This window comes from Rhincodon typus, chromosome 9, assembly GCF_021869965.1.
Source record: "Rhincodon typus isolate 14 chromosome 9, sRhiTyp1.1, whole genome shotgun sequence".
Taxonomy (NCBI): domain Eukaryota; kingdom Metazoa; phylum Chordata; class Chondrichthyes; order Orectolobiformes; family Rhincodontidae; genus Rhincodon; species Rhincodon typus.
Genome location: NC_063340.1, coordinates 77,976,885 through 78,003,002, shown reverse-complemented (window position 1 = coordinate 78,003,002; position 26,118 = coordinate 77,976,885). Strand labels below are relative to the sequence as shown.

Sequence of the window (26,118 nt, the reverse complement as noted above, 5' to 3'; positions counted from 1 at the left end):
TTTATTTCAGAGCTCCGTTCCCCTCCCCCATTTCTGAAGAAGGGTCCTGACCCGAAACGACAACTTTCCTGCTCCTCTGATGCTGCCTGGCCTGCTGTGTTCATCCAGCTCCACACTGTGTTATCTGTGACTCCAGCATCGGCAGTTCTTACTATCTCTGAGTGAGTTTTCCACTGAGGTATTTTGTTCAACCTGCCTCATTTCCCATTACCAGATCCAGGATAGTCTGTTCCCTGGTTGGCTCCACAACATACTGTCCTGGGAAACTCTCTCTAATTTATTGTTGTCACTACCCTTTCAACTTGTTTAACCCAATCAACACGAAGATTAAAGTTACCCATGACTATTGCTCTATTCCTTTTACATGGTCCTATTATTTGCTGATTTAAAACCATTCCCACAGTACGGCTACTATTTGAGGCCTGCACACCACCCCTACCAATGTCTTCTTTCTCTAGCTCATTCTTTATCTCTGCCAAAATAGACACTACATCATTCTCTCAACTGTCCTCATTTCATCTCCTATTAACAGTGCTATCTTGCCACTTGTTCCTTCCCTCCTGTCTTTCTGAAAGGTCAAATATCCCTGTACTCTGTGTAACCGTGCCTCTGTAACGGTCTGCAGACCGTATCCATTTACTCGATTCGCACCATCAGTTCATCTATCTTATTCCAAATGCTTTGTGCATTGAGATACAAAGACTTTAAGCTGGCCTTTTTTACCATTTTTAATCATCCTAATTTTTCTTTGTACTGTGGACATATTTGCCTCTCGCCCAGTCTATTGTCTTTGCATTTTACTGTTCTGCTTTCACTACTGTCCTTGTTTCTCTTTCCTTTGTCACCCTGCTTAGGTCCCATACCCTGCCATTTAGTTCAAACCTGCCCAATCACAATAATAAGTGCCTGTCATAGGACATCCAAAGTAATCTATCTGTATTGCAAGGGAATAGCCATAGGAGGTTCCTGCACAGCCCAGTGGTTATCCATTCCCTTCCTGCCTGTGGAGTCTCTCTGTGTGACTGCCTCTCTGTACCTACCCATGATACACTCAGCATCACAGATTCTCCACAGTGTCCCCAGCAACTGCTCTCGCTCTGAAACCCGGGCTTCCAGGAGCTGCATCTGGAGAAACTTCCGGCAAACATGCTTCTCGGCCTTCAGGCTAAGCTCAAATGTAAGCTCAGAGTTTCGAGTCATTTAGAGGACTTTGAGATCATCACTGGATCATGATTGGACATTGGAGGTTCATTAGTTGACCTGTTATTGGTGGATCTTCATGCTGGCTTCGGCCCAACACCAATTCAGGATAAAGCCAACCTAGAGCTATCACCTCAGCAAGCACTTGTAGCCCAGGCCAGGGTGTACATAACAAAGTCAGGGTGACTGTGAAGAAGGTGGAAGAAGGCATATTGGTCAATTACACCTTCTTCATGTAGGGCTGATGTGTAATTGCTGAGAACTGCCTATACATTCTCCAGCATACTGAGACAAACGTCAACTGTGCCTGGAGGACCATCAACTAGTTAAAGGATGCTCTTTTGGTCTGCCTGAAACTTGTTGGTCTTCCAGTGTGAGGAGTTGACCTTGTCTGAGTGTTGCAGACTGGCACATTCCAAGGTCCAGGACTCCATGCTGAGGGATGCACTAAAGCTTGGGGCAGCTACTGCCAAGGCTCAGTGGAGAAAGACTTTTGACCGAAGTACAATGGGGGTCTGTTCAGTTATTGGACCCTCCTGGTGTCTCAAATATATGTAAATAGTATCCTGCATAAGTAAGAAATGCCTTGGATTTGTTGGTTGGAATTGCCAGGAAAGTCAAACTCCAACGTTTGTTTGTTCTCCATATGCCAAGGCTGTATAGAACTGGACTGCTCCCTTGACCATGTGTATTTATAAAGAATTTTTATGAATAAAGTATAATTTTGAAGTGTTTTTCATTGATGCTGGGTGGGGCTGTTTAAACAGATCCACTTAAATTATGAAAGGAGTAGAGATTAATTTGTGAAAGGCTATGTCTATAGTTCAGAAGAAGGGGAATAGCTTTAATACAAAGTCCAGATAAGAAAGAGCTGGGTCCATAAATCCCTCCCTTGCCTTTGGTACCTCCTCCAATCCTCCCTTTGAAACCTGCCTTACTCCATAAAGTGGGGGAATTCTGTGGGTCAACAAGAAAAATAGGCAGAAGTGGATCAGCTGTTGATTATAATAGAAAGGAACACTGGAAGAGGAATCAACAGTCTATGTGCTCTCCTTACTCCCTCCCGCACATACATACACCATCGCTGATGTTGACTTCTATGCCCTTACAGTCACTGCTCTGCTCTCCCATCATCTAGCTCTGACTGGTTGCATGTGGTCCTGTTTGTTCACTTTACCATCATGTCTAGTACCTTCCACTCTCTTGTCCTACCACTCCAACTCCCTCTGTCTTTGCTACATAAATTCTCACCTTCAAAAGTCCCTTTAAAACCTTCCTTGTCAACTATGTATTGAGCCATTTCCCCGAGGTGTCTCTCCTAGTTCTGACTGACTCTGACATTCTACAACTTTTGAGGGATTGTTCTTAAAAAGCAGTTTTCAGGAAAATGGGAAATGTCGACCTGAGCGGGTGCAGTAATTAGAAAAATATTACAGTATACAATGCAGGAAAAAGCAGGGAAATGGTATTCCAGTGGATAACTCCAACTGAGTTGCGTGGATTCTGTAAAACCAACTCGACAAAACCATAGAAATAACTGCAGGTGACAATGAAAATTTAAGACAAACAGCTCCAGCTTCAGATCATACAGAATTCTTTAACTAAACAGAGGCTTTCAAATAGATGATCGGTATAAATGACAAGAATGAGTTAGCAAGAGAGAGGGGGAAGAGATCTGGCCTTTAGTGGGTGGGGACCAAAGACAGATCTCAGTCTAAATATCTCTGCAGGATGACCTCACCAATTCTCTATCTGTCCACACCCACCTAGTCATATTTGTGGCCACGGCTGAGCGTAAAAGACAATACGAAATTAACAAATTCCATCTGAGGTGCCTCTTTGACATTCACTACCCACTTACCTTCAATCTGCTTTATTGCCAAAAGGCAGTTTTCCCGACTGGGAAATACGAACGGATTGTTACAGGTCCGAATACTGTCACACTCGCACTTCCCATTGACGATGTTGCAGCCTGTTGCTAGGTTTTCATTGCAGGGCTCGATTCCAATAAGTTGGTCGTCTTCCCAGCTCTCATCTGAAAGGAAAGTATTTTCAGAACACAGTCAGGATCAAAATAAGCCCACAATTTGCATGTTGCTGCAAACCATGCTCGAGTATCAAACAAGTCACAATCTTGGCACAAGTTTAGTCACCAATTCATTGCGAATTGCTCCCAAAAGCTTGTTTATATATGACACATGTGGGGGTTCTGTCCGATTCTCAATAGGCAACTACTTTCCACGTTATTTGGCTTCCAAGTTTGTTTCTTAAATCTTCCTTCCTCAAAATCTTTCAAATTTAGTCAATGCTTTAAAAGGGCAATATCAGAGTGAGATGTACTCAATCAATAAAGAAACGCAAATACACCATGTGTGCCCTACAATATTTAAGTTCTGAAAGGCAGAGTGCCTGAAGAAGTAATTAGTAATTTAAAGGTTCCAGCAGCCACTACCCCTTAATAATAATGACATAAACCATCATTTTAAATGTGTGGCACAGATGTCAACATGGACAGCAGGCAAACGTGTCACTGGTGAGCATTAAGTTATTCACAATTATGCATGCATGCCTGGAGGTTAATTTTCAGTTTACTCATTCCAAATGTTCTTCAGTTCACAAGCAGCATATCAAATCATGGCAGGTACAGATTTAAAAAGAAAACAGAATTATCTTTTCCCTCCCCTTATTGCCAGCCACATTTAGGAATTTGACCTGGAACCTTTTCACACATTACTAAAAGATATGGTAGAAATATTTAATTAAAAAAAGGGCAAGATTTTCCAAGGAATTTTATGAAAGAAGAAAGCTCCACATTCCTGAGAGGAGATTCCTATCAGGGCTGCTTCAGAGTGGAACTATACATTCATTCTGAAGGTTACATTGGCCTTGGAGGGAGAATAATGCAGGTTTGTAAGAATGATATCTGGGCTTCAGGGGTTGGATTATGCTGAGAGACTACAAAAATTAGGCCTGTTTTCTCTGGAATTTAGAAGGTTAAGGGATGATCTGATCGAAGTCTTCAAGATATTAACAAGAAAATGCAGGCCTGATAAAGATAAACTACTTCCAGTGGTTAGGGATTCTAGAACTAGGGGGCACAGTCTGAGAATTAGGGCCAGACCATTCAAGAGAGATGATAGGAAGCACTTATACACACAAAGGGTAGTAAAGGTTTGGAACTCTCTCCCACAAGTGGCAGTTGATGCTCGATCAGTTGTCAATTTTAAAACTGAGATAGATAAATTTTTGTTAAGCAAAAGTATTAAGAGATATGGGCCCATGGCAGGTACATGGAGTTAGGCCACAGATCATCCCACTGAATGGCAGAACAGGCTTGAGGGGCTGAACGGCCTACTCCTGTACCTATGATAGCTCTTTCATAGCATAGAACAGTTGGGGGGAAGACAAACTACACCACTTGCCCCTCCCTTTTCACATCTATCCACTGTTCTGTTCTAACACTGACAGTTGCTGTCAATTGATAAATACATAAGGCATTAGGATGCTGGGCGGGTAGGGTGCCAGATGGATACAGGGTTAGGGTATCAGTTAAGTAGGGTGCCAGGTGGGGAGGATGCAAGCTGAGGAGGGGGTAGGGTGCAAGGGGTAGGATGCCAGGTTAGTATCGTGCAAAGTGGATAGGATGCTAGATGAAAAGGGTTAGGATTCCAGGTAAGTAAGGTGTCAGCTGGGGAGGGGGTCCAGTGCTGGGATAGAGTGCCAGATGAGCAGGGGATAGGATGCCACGTAAGTAGGGAGCGGGTTGGATAGGGTTCCAGCTGGGTAGGATGCCAAGTGGAAAGGGGGTAGGGTGCCAGATGTAATGTAGTATTTAGTGTAGGTCATGTTCGGGGGGGGGGGGGCAGAAATCGGGTCTGTTGGGTGGGATGGGTGCGTTGGGATCCGGCAGCAGGGGATTCTAATCGGATCCTAGGAGGCTGTTAGGTCAGGGTCTGGAAATGTAGAGGTTCTGAGGGAGGTGTAGCTGGGGAGGAGTGTGAAGTATGGGGTCATTTTAATAGCTATTGAGGAGCTACAACGCGGTTTTAAAATCCTAACTTTTCCTGAGCAACTATTTTACGTAATCTCACTGGAACACTCCAATGCTCTGACTGAAGTGGAGACTTGAGGGTTCCAGATGTAAAAGAACTGCCCAGAGGAAGATTCAATTTCCTGAACAATCCCTTTGGAATGTGCTAGGATGGGAATTCCACAAGGTCCCATGTGCAACTCCCATTTACGCTGTAATGATGACTGCCTGGCCATTGAAAAATTCCAAGCAAGTATTGCAATTTATACTATATTTTGCATTTGTTGACATATTTAACTTGAATTCTATTTATAACCTTTTTGTTCAATTTTCTCCTCTCGGACCTGCTCAATTTGCTCCTCAGGTAGCAGTTCTGCAGTACTGCCCCCAGGTGTCCATTTTACATCAATGCTGACAGGTTTCTGCTGCGTCATAGCAGCTCCAGGTCATGTCTACATTTGACTAGACTCTCTAACTCACTGCACTTGACTTGGGGCAGGAGTTCATACTGTCTCACTATCCACCTCAAGGGTTGTTAAGCTCCTTTGCCCTATCTGAAGGGACAACTGACACAGCCTCATTGCTCCTCTGGCTGAGATCTGGTGTCTCGGAGAATACGGGAAGACAGATGTCTATGGTTCAGCATCTCATCACTCCCTGCATTGGCCCACCAAGGCCACCAGGGGAGCTTTCTCATAAATGTTCATCGTAGCTACTTATACCATGGCATTCCTTATCAGTTATAAAGCATGCATTTCATGGAGATAACACTAGTGAATTCTATGACAGTGCAAGAATTAAAAGAAAGCATTTCACATAAAATAAAGTAACAACTTAATTTCATGCTGCAAAAATGGAAATAGCATCAATTAATCAAGCAATTATACTGGCAGAGGATATTTGAACCACAGCTCTTTGAGCAGAGCTACCTGCTTTAATCTTATTTCCCAACTTTTTGCTGACCATCCTGTGACATCCTTCCTTTACAAACATGTAACTGATTCTTTTGTGTGAAATGACTTCTTCCAGCTTCCCCCCCCCTCTAGTGACACGAGCATATTGGTGTTCCCCAAGTCGCAGGAGAGGCCAGACAGAATATTAGCTCTTCTACTCAGCATGTTTCTTCCCCTTGCTGGCCCTGTCAGTATCTGAGTGTAGCGCAAGTCACCAGCTGGGAGATAACACCACTTGTCTTTCAGTTAACATACTGGCAGTTCACACACTCTATTACAATAAATAGCACTTATATCTTTTTCAATAAAGGATGTTGAGGTACTAAGGTGGTGAATGGATATTATAGAAAAATGTAGCTGTGAAATTTACCTATATTACAATAGTTTGATTTCCTTTTCAATTTAAAGTGGAGCCCAAGTATAGGGCATGGTGATAAATCTATCTGTAATCACGATGGCCCATATCTCAATGATCACATCATTTTCACAGCATACCAGGCTTGTCAGGTGTACAAAACAATTTCCCTCTTCCTATGACAACATTCTCTTCTGCACAGGATTCAAGCAATTGTGTTCAAACTTACATCTCACCTCAGCTGCCAGCATACCCTCGAGAGGTGTAAAATACATTCACTCTGTTTGCACCTCCAAAGGTATTGCCTCATCAGTGAAGTACTTCCAGCATTCTCTGTTTTCATTCTGAATTTTTGGACCAAAGTGCTTCAAGACTTTGAAGGGTTTTTTTTTCCTGCAGTAACTGGATGTACCAGCAGGTTTTCAGTTATGAGGCACAATGCCAAAGCTTGCCCTTCAGAGAAGCACTGAATCAGTCCACACCTGGGAAACTCATCCACGCAGTCGGTACCCTACACCTAAACGGAGGTGGCATCCTGGTTAAGCTTAATTCCACCCTCACACTATGGGGCTTCCAGGTGAAGTCACTGGACACGGGCACAGTCCATGATTTGGTCTTCACTAACCTGAGGTCGGTAAGGCCAATCACAGTAACCTTAATCCCTCACCAGGTGAGTTCAGCTCACTGCGATGCTGTAACTGGGGCCTGAGCGGTGGTGCTCTGATGAGTTAAACAAGCTGAGGAGCCTGAAGTAACACCTCGAACTAACACTCCCCTCGCCAACTTCTGCTTCAGAATTCGATGCCAAAAGCTAAATAGCTAAAACACAAACATGAACCTCGTTTTGTTCAGAAGCTAGGAAGTACAGGTCATGGGTTTGGGTTGTGCTGGGTCTGCAATCCTTTGTGTCAGTGGTAAGCTCTTGTTGTGATGTATCATGTGCTTCAGGGTTGGAACTGAGCCCTGAAAAGGTCCCAGCCGGCGAAAGGAAGGAAATCCTTGGGATCTGAAGGAGAAAGGGTGGAGGGCTCGAAACTTTCAGGATAAGAAAGTGGTGGGGGGAGGCTGACATTCCTGCTGTTTAGGAATTTAAAAGAAAAGAAAACGCCAGCTCCCAAGGCCAGATGTAGTCAGTATCCTTTACAACACTAGTTTCCAACACGCTCTCCTCCCAAGCCCTCCGTTATAGTGTGAAACAACGTTAGAGAATTCGCAACAAGCAAAGAACCGGTCGGCTTAAAGTTCCTGGAGAAGAGATTTCGAGTTCAGTTACTGTTTTGTTTTCCTCTATCGTGAGAATTTCTAATTTTTCTCCAAAGCTCGTTGCTGCCGCCTGTCTTTCAAGAGGGACAGCTCAGACAGCAAGTTGGAAAAATTAATAAGGGAGAATGGGGGTGGTAGGGTAGGGGAGGTTGGGGGAAATAATCGCCAAGCAGTTTTGTTTTTTTTTGGGGGGGGGGAACTCTCGACAGAGATGTGTTTCTACATTTTGTAAATACAAATCCCGCTGCCTGAATAAACTAAATGCCCGGGTCAGGCGGTGAAGTCGAGTTGAGACAAAGCAAAATATATTTGAAGTAAATAAATAAACCGGATGGCGTTTGTGCTTTTACTTCTGGCGCCGATTTCACTCATGAATTCTCCCCAAAAGAGAAAGAGCCAGCATTTCAAGTCACCCCGATCCCATTTGGAAAGCCAAGTCCAGGCTCTGGTACAAATCATAGCGAGGACGTGACGGCAGTACCACGCTATTTCCAATATCCAGGACAGCCTGCTCCACGAAATGAGAAGGGTGTTTTTTTTTTAAATTCCTTAGTCGCCGTCTTCAGCTCATATTTATTAAACTACAAGAAGCCACAAATAGCCGGCGTGTGGTCCACACCTGTAACCATACAATCCCACCACCCCAAACCTCCCACCCCCCCCCCCCCCCACACACATACAAATACACACTTTATAAATGACAGAACCAACCTACACTGAAGCAAATAGCTGAAAGTTAGATTGCAAAGTTTGTGGCGTGCATTTATGCATTTTGTTGTGCGCTGTGGGTTCTGAACACACTAAAAGAAGGTTTGCATCGACAGGGGCTCTCACGGTGTGCTTCCTTGAGGCACAACAGTGTGGCTTCCAAATCTTAGGGGCCGGTCCGCAATCAGACATAGCAAACATTCCTGTCAAAAAAAAAACTCCTCAGCAGCTCACAGTCAAAAGCTCGCAGCACCAAAAACAGCGCAAGGAATCTGTTAGCAGCACGAAAAAAAAATCCTCTGTACATTCTACCAGATCACAGCCTCAACTCAGCTAAGGATGTACGATCGGAAACATTATAAAAAAGCTATTATATATGTTGCGTGGATGTTGTATATAATTAAAAAAAAACACATGAATGAATCCAATTGTGTGCAGGTCATCACACCCAATGCAAAGACAAAACCCAACTCTGCAGTTTATAGATCCTAGCCCTGATCGAGTACACCCATCAAATCCGCAGAAAGGTACACTGCAATTTTTTTTTTAACATATGCTAAAAATACAGAAGGGCGAACCGGGTTCAAAATTTTGCTTCCACTGGCTACATTGTGCAAATGTGCACATTGCAATGTAAAAAAAATAACCTAACCTTTTTCTCCCCCCCCTCCTCCCCACCAACCAGTGAAATGTGAAAACAGCAACTGGAGTGAACTTCACTCGGTTCCAAGTTACAGCATGCCACCCCGCCATGTTAAAGAGAGGGAGGGAAAAAAAAAGTCCGCGCTGACTTCCGAGCTACCTTCGCAAAGCCCAACTTGGTAGCCGGTGATGGAATCGCCATTGAACGGGGGTCGGATCACACACCGGAGGCCGCGGTCACAAGTCCCGTACAGACCGTACACGCCGCCGCAGCTCTCGTTCTTCTGCCGGGCGCAGGCAGAGCAGCAGCCGCAGAAGTCCATCACGATACTCCCGGGGCAGTTCCTGGGCTCCTCGCATTTAGATTCCTCGCACGGTAAGCACACCAGAGCCCGGCCGCTCTGAGCGAACAACTGCAGAAGGTGCACGGCTGCTAGCAACTTGGCAGCCAGGTACATCCCAGAAGGAACCATTTTTTTTTCGCACTGGCTTTCTTTTCTTTTTTTGCAAGCAGCACAACAACAAAAAAAAACTTTATGTACTTAACGCAAAAAAAAAAGCCCACAAGAAAAATCACAGCGAAAGTTTCAAGAGATAAACTCTTCTCGCACGCACGAATACTTCACCGATGGCACAAGGCAAGCAGGCAACGTGCAGTGCGAAATTAACAAAAAAAAATGTTTTTTTTCGCACCACCTTCCTCTTTTCCCTTCAACAATCCAGAATGAAAGTTGCTTTCGGCTGAAAGGCTTCAGAGAAAGTTGTGCCCGGCTTCTTATTTTCTTTCTTCAGCAGCAGTAAGCTCCCCTCTTCCCTCCTCTTCCTCTCTTCAAACAGGATCGGAATGGTCCGCTTCAACACAGAGTTCTTCCCCTCTCAAGGAATTAACAAAAAAAGGAGAGAGAAAATAAAACACACACGGTCTCTTTCTCCTCAGAAGCGATGAGTGGTGGGAGGGGGGAGAGACAGAAATTCTTTGAATCTGGAGCAGAGGCGGACGGGCGGTCTCAGCGAGCGCCTGGTCGGACTGTCAGAGAGGAGCGTCTATTTTTTTATATATACGGTGGGGGTTTTAATTGCACAGCACAGACTGGAGTGGAGTATGTGTGTGAGCCAGTGAGCAGCGCAGCGCTCTGGGTCCGCACTTAGGCGCACACATTGATATATACACACATTGACACACATACACTGCTATCCACACACACACATACACATATTAACACACATAGATACACACTCACATTGATATACACTCACCGATACACACATACAGACACACACATTAATACACACATTGATACACACATTAAAATACACATGAACACACATATACAGATACACACGTTAATACACACATTGACACACTGATACACACTGGTACACTGACATACACTAATACACACATTAAAACACACATTGACACACATCCAGATACACGCAATACACACTGACACACATATATTCAGGTAGACATCAATACACACTGACACACACATACAGATACACACATAATACACACAGACTGATGCCCATACATAAACATACATTCAAATACACATATTCAGATATACATGCATACATATACACATGAATGTGCACACGCTTTGATATACACACAAAAACACAGGTACACATACACACATTAATACACATAGATGCAAACATACAGATACACACACAGATACACATACATAAAGACACATACAGATACACACATTAATACACATACGCAGTTACACACCTACACTGATACACACATTAATACACATACAGATACACACATACGAATACATTGATACACCAAGCAGCCAACCAGCAGCGTCCCCGGCCTCCCCCTCCCCCACCCAAAATGCACACGTCAATCAAACACCGCCGCTATTGTGACGCACCCGCCCCACCCCTTTCCCCGCCTACTCATTGGACAACCCCTGCTGCATATTCAAATAAGACCCGGCCCCCCGTCCGCAACCGGGAGCGCATGCGCGCATTCCACACATTGCTACAAGCGAGAGTAAAGCAACATTTTTGTTTAATCCACTGCAATTGATCTCACTCGTCCCCATCACCAAACCCCTACTACTGTTTCGGAGATCAGTGTCCCCCATCTGGAGGGATATGTAAAGGCTTAACATACACTTCCATACATATATTAAAGAAGGGTATGCTAAATAATAAATGAAAGGTCGGTGGAAGTAATTGCCCTTTTAAAAGCATTTCACAGACAACCAACAAGACTACAAAAGGAAAGAACAGCAATTCCGCAGACGTTAAGGTCCCCAATAAACACGTGAATACAAAGAATCAATCGAATACTCCCCTCCCCGTCAATGAAACACTTCATATTCCAGAATTGCGTATTTGTATTTCAGTTGATCCTTCCACTTTAAAAATATTTTAAGCATGCAGTTTTTACACCCTGCCAGAGCCGGTTCCTATTTGACATTTACGTAAAATCAGGGTTTGAAATGACTGCAAGATTCAGTGACTGGTTGTACTGTACTTCAAAGGAAGAGGGGTTGACTCGCGAAACACAGCTGAACTGAAATTACAGAAGTAAGCGAGCTGTGTGAAACAGCCCACAATGATAGGTCATTTATGTATAAAAAAAAAACTCGACGAAAGTTTTAAATATTTGAAACTCCAGCAAACGTGCCCCACACCAACTCCTTCCTCCGGGTCCAAATAAACATACGCCACAAATAGCCGCAGTGATGCTGTGAGTAAATGAGGGAAAGAGGAATTTTCTGACAACATTCCAGCGGTATTACTCAAATAGTTTTCCCACGTGGGGTTTCAGTTAATCCTGCTTCCAGTTCATGCAGGACGGAAACAGAGAAAGAAAAAAAAGATACCCAACCACCTTCCACTGCGTTAAGAAGCGAGCAGTCGGTTAAATCGTGGAGAGAAAGGGTAGACTATTTGACAGCGTTTTGTTTGGAAACACGCAGGAAAATGAGGCCGGCAACTGTGCAGAGGTTGTTGTTCAGTTATCAGTGCAGAGTGAGCGAATCCACCAGCGTGATGCCAATTTGTGCTTGTCCCAATTAAGTGCCCTGGCACTGCAAGCCTCCAGAGATAATGAAAAGGGTTCCAACGTCTACCAGATCATTTTAACTAGAACCGAGTGAAGCCATAGTTAAACTGAATTGGGCGAACCAGATGAAAAGTCTATTTGAATAAATATTAGATTCTGTCAGTGGCCCTTACTTGACCCATATGCAGACCTCGCAAGTTGCTTTGAACAAAGATGATATTCGTTCACTTCATTCACTTGAACTAAAATGTAAATTAATGTGAAATATGTTATTCTTTAAAACAAACACATTTCCATATGTGTAAACTGATTTGCCATCTGGCTCACTCTCTGTGATTATAAATCTCATTCCTCCAGGGTTCACATCTCAATGCTACAAACCACACTACAGAGCAGCAGCAAGCCAATCCGTTGACCCAATGGTGACCTAAACGTGAACATTTTGGGACAGGATGCGCGGGAGTCTTATCAGGAAGACATTTAAAATAAAAAGAAAACCCTGCATTTATCTCACATCTTTCAGGATCAGTGGATGTCTCAAAGTGCTTTACAAGCAATTAATTACTTCTGAAGAATATTTGATTTGATTTATTATTGTCGCAAGAACCTAGGTACAGTGAAAAGTTTTGTTTTGTGTGCAGCACAGGCAGGTAATACCATTCAAAGTTCACAAGAACATTCATTTGATGTAGTGTCTGAAATTTAAGAGATTTCAATTCTGCATATAGGATACTAGATCTGTCCTTGAATGTTCCCAAAACAAGCCTCATATCAATCCACACTCAGTGAACCAAATATTCCACCTCCCAAACATATTTATTAAGAGACTCTGAATATGTTGAGCACATCCCACACTTTGGCAACCTCCTCTCTCAAAAAGGCTACCACTGATGAGGGTAGCGACACCTGACCAACTGTATGAGCTCAGTCTTCTATAAACTACAGCAGTGTTTGACAAGGCACTGGCAAGTCAACATCAGTAATAGCGTACAGAGCAGTTGTTGTTACCACACTCCTGTATTGCAGTTACTGTGTATCAGTGACAGATAAAGAGGAGAAATTTTACCAACAATGCCTCTGCCGTATCCTCAGTAGTCATTAGTTGAACAAAACTAACATACTTCCCCATGCCACCCGGACAAACATTCAGGCAAAATGCCAAAAGCACCTTTAATGGACTGACACCATGTCTGGATTTTGAATATTGTCTCCATCCTAGATTTTCCCAACCTTCAAATGGTCAAAGTTTCAGGTGAGGATAAATTCCAGCAGTATTGACCTTAAAGGTTGGGAGGAGCTTGCTACCAGTCTTTCAAAAAGGTGTTGAAAAAAGTTTAAGTGTATGTTGGCCCTTATTTCAAGGGGGTTGGAGCATAAGAACAGGGAAGTCTTACTGCAACAGCACAGGTGCTGGTGAGACCACACCTGGACTACTGTGAGTGGTTTTGGCCCCTTTCTTTAAAGAAATATATTATTTCATTGGAGGCTATTCAGAGAAGGTTCACTCAGATGATACCTGGTATGGAGGGATCATCTGTTCAGAAAAGACAAAACAGGTTGGGAGTCAACACACTGGAGTTTAGAAGGATGAGAGTTGACCTCGTCGAAACATATAGGATTCTTAAGGGGGCTTGACGGGGTAAATGCTGACAGAATGTTTCGCCTCCTGGGAGAGTCTAGGACCAGGAAGTAGAGTCTCAAAGGTGTGCCAATTTAAGACTGAGATAAAGAAGAATTTCTTCTCTCAGAGGGTTGAATTGGAACTCCTTGCCAAGAGCAGTAGGGGCACAATCCTTGTGTATATGTAAGGCTGAGATAGATAGATTCTTGAACAGTTGGTGAATCGAGAGTTATGCGGAAAGGGCAGGAACGTGGACATAAGGAATGTTGGATCAGTCATGATCCCATTGAATGATGATGCAGGCTCATGGGGCTAAAAGGCCTTCTTCTGTTCCCATTTCTAATGGTCTTTTTATGGACTAAAAGGAACCAAATCCTGTTCTGCAGTCCCCACTATCATATGGGTCATCTGTCCCATATGGAAGAACTGCAGGCCAAGGTTTGGCCTGTTCAGCCTCATGAAGACTCACAGCAGATCTTGAGATCCTGAATAGATGTCATCGTTGATTCAAAGGTCAGCTGATAGATACCCAACACATAGGAAATCAGAGGTTCCAACTCTGTGATGAGATTGGAGAAGGCTGGGCATGGGGAAAGTCAAGGGCACCTAACAGAAGTATCGGATGCGAGGTTTCAATAAGGTAAGTTGAAAGTATTTCCTCTTGTGATTTGATAGCGAGAGGTTACATATTTAAAATAATTGGAAAAAGAATCAAAGAGGAAATGAAGAATTTTTGTCATAGATTTAGCAGATATTATTTAAATGGGTGACAGAATCAGATTCCATATAAACCTTAAAAAGACACTGGGCAAGTATTACGAGAGAAATAATTTTCAGGGTTTTGGGGAAAATGCTTGGATGTGGGATTAATTTCAAGAGCTCCTTTAAAGAGCCATCGTAGGTATGATGGCTTGAATGGCTCACTTCTATGTTGTAGGATACTATGGGCGAAATTATTATTTTGGAGTAGGGAAGTAGGTTCAGGTATGGCATGAGAAACCTAAAGTCCTGGTGCTTATATGAATCTTAATTGGAGCATTGCAAGGGCGGAGGGCAGAGTGGTCAATGTGACAGTAAGATGGAGAATTAAAATTACACCCGACTGGAAATTCAGGGTTATAGTTCGGCCTGAGTCTTGGTGTTTTGTAAAGCGGTCACTGAATCCATGTTTGGTCTCCACAACATTAAGCACACTGTGAGCAGTGCTGTCTAGATGAATGAGGAGTGGCCAGGCCATCATGAGAGAACAATGCCTTGAGAAAACTGAACCATGAAGTTTGTTTGATGGTATTTGTGGCAGAATGGCAGTGGAGGCTGGTGGGGTAGGAGGGGAAGATGACAGAAACCCCACAGGTTTAGGGAGGGAGGATTTGGACCTCATATTTCAAAGTGACACGTTGCAACTTTCTGGACTCAACACTGAGTCTAACAATTTTGGGTCCTAACATTGCTCTTTGTTTTGTTGCCTATAACTTTGAAAGTTATTGCTTTACTTGCGTTTTTCATTTTTCCTTTTGGGCCACAGCTGTTCATTTTCTGCCATTTGCCTCGTTTCTCGACACAGCTTCTCCATTTGTAGTGTTCGCATTACAACTCCTTTGGGCTGGAGCCACCAGCTTTATTGCCTTTAAAGTCTTTCCAGCATTCTATTCCATAACAGACTTTTCTCTTTGTCATTTTCCCACCCCTTTCCCTTTTAATTACTTAAAATATATTGCATTTCTAATTTATATCTGTTTGAATGAAAGGTAATTGGCCTGGAACAACGGCCAGGATTTTATGCCGACCAAGATCTCTGCACCTCCACACTATAAATGTAAGGAGACAGCAGATGAGCAGTGGCAGTTGTTTAAGGAGCTACTCAATTCTTCACAAGTAAAATATATCCCAGTGAAGAAGGAAGATGGTAAGAGTTGGTGGTGGGGGGGCGGGGAGCGGTGGGTGGTTAAAAGTCATCCATGGCTAAACAAGGAAGTCAAGGACAATATAAAGTCAAAAACTAAGGTATACTATATTGCAAAGCCCATTAGCAGGCAGGAGGATTGGGAAACTTCCAAGCATTAACAAGGGGCTACTAAAAAATTAATAAAAAGAGCTGAGGTAAATTATGAAAGAAAACTAGCACAAAATATCAAAAAGGATAGTAAAAGCTTCTACAGAAATACATAAGGGAAGAGAGTTGCTGAGGTGAACGTTGGTATCTTGGAAGATGAAACCACAGAGTTAATAGTAGAGAATACTGAAATGGCAGAGATGCTAAATGAATACTTTGCCTCAGTTTTCACAGTGGAGGACAATAGTACCATTCCTACTGAAATGGGCAAGTCAGAAGCAATAGAAAGGGTAGAACTTAGAACAATCAACATTGATAGGGAAAAGGTACTCAGCAAACTATTAGGATTGAGGGCAGACAAGTCCCCTAGGCCTGATGGCCTACATCCTAAAGGAAGTGGCGGCAGAGATAGTGGATCCATTGGTTACATTCTTCCAAAATTTCCCAGACACAGGAAAGGTATCTATCAATTGGAAAAATGCTAATGCAATGTCCTATTCAAAAAGCGAGGGAGGCAATATGTGGGAAATTACAGACCAGTTAGTTTAACATCTGTTGTTAGAAAGTGTTAGAATCAATTATCAAGGAAGCAATATCAGGACACTTGGAAACTTAAAACTCTATCCATCAGAGTCAGTTTGGCTTTACGGAGGGCAAACCATGTTTGAACAATTTGCTAGAGTTCTTCGAAGATGTAACAAGCAAAATGGATAAGGGAGATCCTGTAGATGTAATATATTTGGGCTTTTGATAAGATGCTGCACAAAAGGTTATTTCACAAGGTTGGATCATATTAGATTGGATAGGTAACTGGCTGATGGACTGAAGACAGAGACTCGGGATAAATGTGTATTTTTCTGGATGGCAAGGAGTAACAAGTGGGTGCCACAGGGTTTGGTCCTTGGACCCCAACTATTTACAATCTACATTAATGATTTGGATACAGGAATAGAAGGCTCCATAGCCAAATTTGAGGATGACACAAAAATAAATGGGACAGTAACTTGCAATGAGGAAATAAGAATCTTACAAATGGATATAGATAGGTTAGAAGAGTGGGCCAAAATGTGGCAGGTGGCGTTTAACGTAGATAAGTGTGAGGTCATTCATTTTCATCAGAAAAATGGGAAGGCGACCTATTATCGAAATGGGGACTGACTTCAGGGTGCTCCAGTACAGATGGTTCTGGGGTGTCCTCATTCATGAGTCACAGAAAACTAGAATGTGGGTACAGCAGATAATAAAGAAAGCAAATGGAATGTTGGCTTTTATAGCTACAGGAATAGACTATAAAGGTAAGGAAGTATTGTTGCAACAATACGAGGCATTGGTGAGACCACATCTGGAGTATTGTGCACAGTTTTGGTCTCCTTATTTGAGGAAAGATGTGGTGGTATTGGAGGCAGTTCAGAGGATGTTCACTAGATTGATCCCAGAAATGAGGGGCTTGTTGTATCAAGAGAGATTGAACAGTTTAGGCCTATACTCTCTGGAATTTAGAAGAATGAGGGGAGATCAAATTGAGGTATTCAAGATGATAAAAGGTATAGATAAAATAGCCATGGAGCAGATGCTCCCTCTTGTGGGGCATTCTAGGACAAGAGGTCATTCTCTTAGGATAAAGGGTAGCAAATTTAAAACAGAATTGAGGAGAAACTACTTTTCCCAAAGGGTTGTGAATCTGTAGAATTTGCTACCCCATATTGCGGTGGATGCTGGGATAGTGAGTAAATGTAAGGAGGAGTTAGACAGATTTTTAATTGGTAATGGTTTGAAAGGTTATGGGGAAAAGGCAGGAAAATGGGGTAAGTAACATATCAGCCATGATCGAATGGAGGAGCAGACTTCAATGGGCCGAATGGCCTAATTCTGCCCCTGTATCTTATGAGAGAGCCCATAAAGGTGGTATCCAGCCTCCTTGCCCACTTATCAGCCCAAACAGTGAAATTTCCCAGGTCTCACAATTGGGGCCAACCTTTGTCTATTGTGGGTACATCCCAGTGGACACTTAATGCCACCAACTGACCCACAAATAGATGAATCTCCACATGCCTTCTCTGCTGGGCATGAAATTATAACTGGGTAGAGGCATGCCAGTAGATGCTGGGAATGGCACCAATGGCACTGTGTCCAAATTTACACTCCAACTTGCCTGACAACATGCCCTCAGGAGGTGTAAAGTGCATCAACTTTGTTCCTGTCCCCCCAGATGCTACCTGACCAAAAGATACCTGCAGGATTTTCTATTTTCACTCTAAACACTTAGACCAAGGCGTTTCATGACCTCAAGGCTTTTGTTGCAGTAACTGGATGCGCAAAAAGGTTTGCTGCTATGTAGCAGAGTGTCAGGTTTGCTGGGAACTCCTAGTTCCACGTGTTTAGAAGAATGGTACTTTTTAAAGACTTTGTTACGGGGAGCTTTTGCCAATTTGCCAATGACTCATATTGGCGTTATTAGATACAGATGATTAGCTCTGCTGGACTTTGAGCAGCACCAAATGATGCAGGCTGATGGTTGATAGCCCCTAGATACCTTGTGCAGTTTGATTGGGACAGTACACATTTTGTCTAAGCATGGCATATGTGCTAGGCAAAAACCACAAGGCAACATAGGTTTGTAACTTCACAGAGATTGTGTTTGCAAGCTTCCATGATTGGGAGGTTGTGTCACAGACTTAACAGTGATTTGTTCACGAGTCTTTATAAGCAAATGCCTTTTTGAGGTCGATTTAGGTTTCCTCACAGCTTTGGTGAGTAGTATTCAGGGTTGAAGTGAATAAAAGAAGACTGGTGTAAACTGTGTAGAAGTTGATTGCGTGATTCTGATTGTAGGTGATCGTTGATTGAAGCAAGCCGACAAATGTCAGAGGAACAGTCTTTGACCACATCCCATTAAATCTAAATGCCATGCTGTTTAGGTTCAAGGAGACCTCATTACTTGATATCCAACTTTGTTGATAGGCATGAATAAATCTAGTCCATGCGGTGGCTGTGAAGACATCAAAGTAGATCTTTGCCAGGGTGGCATGGTGGCTCAGTGGTTAGCAGTGCTGCTTTGCAGTGTTGCGGACCCGGGTTCAATTCCACCCTCGGGCAACCGTCTGTGTGGAGTTTGCACATTCTCCTTGTGGGTTTCCTCTCATAGTCCAAAGTTGTGTAGGTTAGGTGGATTGGCCATGCTGAATGTCCAGGAATGTGCAGGCTAGGTGGGTTAGCAATGGGAAACACACGGATAGGGTAGGGCGGGATGCTCTTTGGAGGGGTGGTGTGGACTCAGTGGTTCAAATGAATTGCTTTCACACTGTGGAAATTCTATGATGTCTGAATGAGATGGGAGGAGGTTGTTTTCTCAGATTTCACTTGGTGCCCTACAAACATATTGTATTTGAAAGAATCATCGTGTATAACATTTCATGGGTTATTTAATAAGGTGCAAGTTGTCTGCTACAGACATAGATAGCTCATCCATGCTCTGCATTTTACTCATTAAGTGCTCATCTTGGGGTTGTGAAAGGTGCTATACAAATGCAAGTTCTTTCTATTTTGTTTGAGATTTTGAAATTGATGAAGAGAGTAAACTGCAGTCAATTCGCTACAGATGACAAAAATTAATATAAAAATTTGGAGGTAAAATATAAGGTTAGATGTTTGGAAATATGTTTTTTCATAAACAGTCAACATCCTCTGGAACTGATTGCTGTAACATGTGTATAATAACTATGGATTTGATGCAGTCTTCCAAACAGGAACTGATTAGCTCCTCGTAGAGAATGAGCTTGCAAGATATAGGTGATAAATTATGCAATAGCTGGGATGACTAAGATTCATGACTTACTGTAGTTTAGTCGAGCTTGCCATTATGCCACGGGGCACTGGGAAAAAAGGCTCTTCAGTTTTTCCCAATTGCCTTCAGTCATTTCTCTACCTCTCACATAAGATTTTGAGACAGAGGAGGAATATCAATGGTCTGTGTCATCTCACTGTGAGTGACTGAGCCACAGTTTGTTTATATACCTGCTTATTATGTCCATTGAGATACAAGATCAGAAAGCAAGCTTTGGAAATGGATGTAACTGGTGGGACACTCACTGGCCAGCTATTTTGGGGATTTTCAGCCAAAACTGCCCCTAATTTCCAATAAAACTGATTAAAAACGAAAGGGGAAGTCCAATGGTATTATTTTTAGCCTATTGATCCAGAGACCCAGGTAATGTCCTGGGGACCTGGGCTTGAATCATGCTATGACGGATGGTGGAATTTGAATTTAGTTAAAATCTAGAATTAAGAGTCTAATGATGGCCATGAGACTGTTGCTGACTGTCAGGGGAAAAGCCCATCTGGTTCACTAATGTCCTTTAGGAAAGGAAGCTGCTATGCTTATCTGGTCTGGTCTATATATGACTCCAGACCCACAGTAATGTGGTTGATTCTTAACTGTTCTGCAGACAATTAGGGGTGTGCAATAAATGCCGACCGAGCCAACAATGCCTGTGCGCTGAATCATAAAAAAACGTCAGTTTTGGATAATGTTTACAGGCTCCAAGAGCTTCTTGGTCAAGTGGATATAATCAGACACAAAAATGCCCTTTGTCCGTACCGTCACCCCAGGAGAGCATACTGCACCATATCAATGCAATTTTTCTCCCTCAAATCTTCATGCAGCAGGCTTTGTGCACATTCCATGTGACACTAACAGTTAATATTATTTTTCCCTCCGGACGCAGGTCTGCGCCTGCTTAGAACCGGGTGAGACTGTCAAAAGTCACTTTGATTAGAATCTTCAGCAGCCAGCAAAGAGAGAGAGAAAGGGGAAGGAAATCCAGCCGATGCTGGATTCAGATCCGCATCACAGAGATGAAAAGGCAGTGTGCCAATCCACTGCACTAACTCACTGTGTAACACAACCCCCTAAGGAGCTACCATTTATATTGTTTAAAAATGCATTAAGAGGCTAGCCCTTAACAATTGTGGACAACACTGAATTCTTTGTGAAACAGTGGTTGAATAAATGTCTTGTCTCATTGTTTAAAGTAGCATCATTTGGATCCCTGACAGTTTGTTAGGGGATGTTTTAGTGGTTGCGTGACAATTTAACTTGGTTTTGCAAAGGCCTCAAATTTGGAGTATTCTGGACTCAGGAATTGGTATTGCATGCTTGAAGATTTTTAAAATATAAATAATACTTTGTTTCTCCCTTAATGTGATGTACATTTTAATTCAAGTTGATTTCAAGTAGCATCTACATGAAAAATAATCATTTTAAATTAAAACTTTCATATACATAATACATAAAAATTAAATGGAAGTTTTCAGTATTTATTTAATATTTATTAATGCATTAGTACTTGATGTATTGCTGTTAGAATTTATTACAGTATTTATTTAGGATTAAACAGACAGTCTAGAACTAGGAGCCACTGCTTCAAAATAAGAGGTTGTCCATGTAAGACAGAATGGCAGACAGAGTTAATGGGCAGAATGGACTTTTTCTGCTCTTATGATCTTAATCTTTTTCCTACGGAGGTCCTGAGTCTTTGGAACTCTCTTACTCAAAAGGTGGCAGAAATTGAGTCCTTAAATACGTGTAACGTAGAGGTAGATAGATTCATTATAAGCATGAAGGTGAAAGGTTATCAGGGGTAAGTGTGAATGTGGAGTGATCAGATCTGCCATGATGTTATTGAATGATGGAGCAGGCTCAAGGGGGCTGAGTAGCCCATATCTGCTCCTAATTTGAATGTTGTAGATTATTTTACTAATGATTATACTAATGGTACCAAAATGATGTAGACTACACCAATATGTACTCAGCAGCTAACTATAGACAGTGGCAGGCACCCATTCAGCAAATTGATAGTAAACTGCAGCAATGATTGACTGTACAGCTGCTAAAATGCAGAACTTTCGATCAAAACAGGTGCAGCACACCAATGCTTATATCTGGAGTTTTTCCCTCTCATATGACAAAGAATAGTGGCTAGATTTCCATGCAATCTTGAATATGCCATGACAATTAATTATCTTAACAAGCATTCGAAAACAAATGAGGAAAGCTCAGCATTAATCTGTCATTGCACTGTCATTGGAACAACAGATCAGGTCTACGCTGGAACTGGAATTTACAACCATTGCCTCCAGAAATGTTCTTTTTCATCTAAGTTTTATTTTTTTTATTGATGACAAGTTCACTGAAGCACCTTATTGCCTGCTGGGAGTAATTCCATTTTATTATAATGTCATGCTTAGCAACTCCTCCCAGGCAATTTTCTCCAATAACAAAGTAGGCATTCACCATTAAAAACATAAAAAAGAACCCAAAGAATAGTTAGAGCAAAAAGTTATGGAAGATAACCATAATTCTGTATCTTTGTTTGAAATTTAAAAGAGGTGACTTTCAGTGAGACTTCTTCTATAATAAAGCCAGACCATATGACAGAGCCCCGGATAGAATGGAAAACCATATAACCTGACAATGGGTAAAAGATTGATACTGATACATGGCCAGTTGCTGCCTATGGAGGGAATTGGAAAAGGAGGTCATACCCTTTGGTCTGTATTAAAAATAAGATCATTTTCATGAAAGTGGATTCGCAGGTAGATAGGATAGCGAAGAAGGTGTTTTGTACACGCCTTTATTGGTCAGTACATTGAGTATTGGAGTTGGAAGGTCATGTTGCAGCTGTACAGGACATTGGTTCGGCCACTTTTGGAACACTGTGTGCAATTCTGGTCTCCCTGCTATAGGAAGCATGTTGTGAAACTTGAAAGGGTTCAGAAAAGATTTTCAAGGATGTTGCCAGAGTTGAAGGGCTTTAGCTACAGGGAGAGGCTGAATAGGCTGGGGCTATTTTACCCGGAGGGTCATAGGCTGATGGGTGACCTTATAGAGGTTTACAAAATCATGAGGGGCATGGATAGGGTAAATAGACAAGGTCTTTTCACTGGAGTTGGAGAGTCCAAAACTAGAGGGCCTAGGCTTAAGGTGAGAGGGGAAAGATATAAAAGGGACCTAAGGGGCAACTTTTTCAAGCAGAGGGTGGTGTGTGTATGGAATGGACTGCCAGAGGAAGTGGTGGAGGCTGGTACAATTACAACATTTAAAAGGCATCTGGATGGGTATATGAATCGGTAGGGTTAGGAAGGATATGGCCAAATACTAGTCAGCATGGATGAGTTTGACCGAAGGTTCTGTTTCTATGCTGTACATCTCTATGACTGTATGACGCTATTTTCTGCATCTTGGTGTGAAAGAAGGAGTTGCATTTATGTAGCATCTTTCACATCATCAGGACTTGCCAAAGTGCTTTGTACCCAACTAAATGCTTCTGACATGAAGTCACTGTTGGACTCTCTACAACTGTTCAGACAATGCCCAGATAATTTGGTTGGGTGTTGTTGGTCAAGGGATAAATACTGACCAGGTCACCTGGGAAAACTCTCTTGCTCTTCTTCAAAATAATGCCAGTGGATTTTTCTCTAAGAGAGAAAATGGAGCATTGGTTTAATGTCTCACCCAAAGGACAGCACCTCCAACAGTGCGCTTTGATTATTATATTTGTGTGTCAGTCCCAGATTATACGCTGCAGTCTGTGAAATGGACTTAAAGCCATTTGACTCACGGGAGAGCCTACTACCAATATTGCAGTAGTGATTGTAACGAGGTCAGCCAGCTGGACCTCATAGAAAATGAGTTTCCCGATTGGGGCTGTTAATCTGGTCCAATCAGGGAGGCCTGGCTAACGGATAAAAAGTGGCAGAGATTCTGATACTCTGGGTGCTGACCCTGATGAGGCTGTGGCAGAATCAAGGACTTTTCATCTGTAAATAAAGGGTGACTTGGTGATGGGATACCGGCCTCTATGGAGTTATTTCAAGAACCATGGCAGATTAGCAAATGAACTGATTGCCACAGCATATTTACATGGTCATTTTCACTGTCAACAGCAATTCCCAGGCAACAAACATTTTGCACCAATGGAGCCAAAAAGCACCATCTAGTATGAATTCTAGCTGGTGCATCCTATTATAACATAAACATATCAGATACCAAGGTGTCTGCATTTTATGGCCACAGGCAACAGCACAGACAGGCCTGTACTAACCTTTGTAGAACCTACCTCAGCCAGTGGGGGAAATGACCAGCACTCAAAGAAACAATTATTGTTTGACACTTTCTAAGGTTTTTTTAAAGTGGGATCAGCTATAATGGAACACTCCCCACAAAATAAAAAGACATCTCAGGCAGCACAATGGGAGCAGCACACAAAATGAAGTATCACATCAGGAAACAGCCCTACAACAACAATAACTTGTACTTATATAGCTTCTTTAACATAATAAAGTGCCCCGGAACATTTCAATGCAGGGTCATCAAATGAAATTTGATGTCGAGTCACATAAGAAGAATTTAAGACAGATGACTTAAAACTTGGTAGAATAGGTAGGTTTTTGAGGAGCATTTTAAAGGAAAAGTGGGACATAAAGAGGCAGAGGCATTTAGGGAAGGAATTCCAGAGGAACATTTAAAATTGAGAATGGGTAAGAAACCAGAATTAGAGGAGTTCAGATATTTTGGAGGTTTGTAGATAGTAAAATGTAACGTGCAACATTTGTTCTTAATTACAAGACAATGAATGTCGCATATCCAACTAAAGCAGATGTGTGCTTGGTCCCAGGGCTCTAACTGATGATTACAATTTTATTGCAGGATTTCCTTTAATTGACACTCCCCATTCTGAGTGATTTCAGAAAAAAAAACATCATTTGCGTACTGGAGCTCAAGAACTAATGTTGGAATTATCTTGTTTCTGGATTGAAGACAGCATGGATTGAAGTTTCTCATCTGTTCTTTAGATTATTTGAGCTTGGCAAAAGTGAGACAGGGTAACGCAGCAAGGAAGATGAAGAGGGTTGGTGCCATGACACAATTTTGTTTGACTCCAATATTCACTGACGGAGAGTCTGTGGATATTCCAATGGTGAGGATCACGGCTAACATGCCATTGCAGAAGATGGCAACAAATTTCTGAGGATGGCCCAATTTTGTGGGGGATTCTTCATGAGCCTTCAGGTTGACGGGGCCAAAGGACTTGTATTGGGAAAAGGCCAAGCACGGCCATTGGTGCTAAATAAATGCGATGGAAATTTGACAAATGACACAAGGTTAATATAGGTCATACACAGCTTTCACCACCATAGACAACACAGGTAACAGAATATTTTGCAGCTACTAGAAAGAAAGAAATTTTGGTTTAAGGACAATTCACTACATTTATTTCGTATTAATGGATTCTGGCATTGAGACACCAAATCAAAAAGCACTAGAATGTTCAATTACATTCACAGTCATTTTTTTTTGGAATAAGTGAATTTCTTAATCTTTTACTAGATCACATCATGAATGCTAAAGAAAAAATAGAGATTGACTTATTGAAAAATGTAACCAAGAGATTTAAGGCAAATGTAAAGAAACCCTGAATAACTTCAATGAATAGACAAAGGGTAGAGCTTAGTTGAGGACTGTGTTAGACAAATGGGTAAGTATGCACTTTAAACTTTAATTCTTGCATCTAAGTTCAATATAAATTGTTGGGATAAAATGTTTACTTTTCTGTGTGTACTGGGTAATTAGTCTGTGTTATTTATGTTATGGTGGGCAAAAGATCTCAGCAAAATATTAACCATCTAGACTGCAAATTGACAGCATTATTCAGACACAGGTTAACGATGGCTGTGTTGAAGTATGCCTCTTGCCCCAGACTGTACGTCATTATGCAACCATTTCTAGCCAGTCTGTCTTGCCGGTGGAAAATGTCATACCCGGGGATGGTAAAGGAAGAGCTTGGGGATACTGGCTGAGAATGATGGGCACGTGTCAATGGTTTGATTCATCAGTGGGACAGCTCTCCCAATTTCATAATCTGGGCCCAGCTGATTACGAGCGTGCTTCTGGCCAATCTGGGACTTCAGTCAATGTGCGTCAGTCCGTTGTATCTTACTTCCTAGTGTTTTCATCTAATATAGTGGCTTGCTAGGCTGTAATGTTGTGGGTCTTGAGTCACATAAGGCAAGGATGGCAGATTTCCTTCCCTGCTGGCCAGTTGTGAACTAAATTTGTTTTTACGACATTTCAGTAGTTTCATGGTCAGGTATACCAATGTTAGTTTTTAAATTCTCATTTAGCTACTTAACCAAATGTAAATTCCCCAGCCACTGTTGTGGTATATGAAATTATATCTTCTGGTCATTGGTCCAGACCT

General features: G+C 42.2%; 1 protein-coding gene across 2 annotated transcripts in view; it reads right to left on the bottom strand.

Moving 5' to 3' along the window:
• crim1 (cysteine rich transmembrane BMP regulator 1 (chordin-like)) overlaps nucleotides 1-10,252 on the bottom strand; it is a 243,568-nt gene extending 233,316 nt beyond the window's left edge. For both annotated transcript variants that reach the window (XM_048601057.1, XM_048601058.1), the window contains exons 1-2: nucleotides 9,312-10,252; nucleotides 3,062-3,235 (exon numbers count right to left, since the gene is read on the bottom strand). In XM_048601057.1, the coding sequence (XP_048457014.1) occupies nucleotides 3,062-3,235; nucleotides 9,312-9,624 (487 nt within the window). In that variant the 5' untranslated portion in view covers nucleotides 9,625-10,252. The remainder of the gene's footprint in view (nucleotides 1-3,061; nucleotides 3,236-9,311) is intronic.
• Between the last annotated feature and the right edge of the window lie 15,866 nt (nucleotides 10,253-26,118).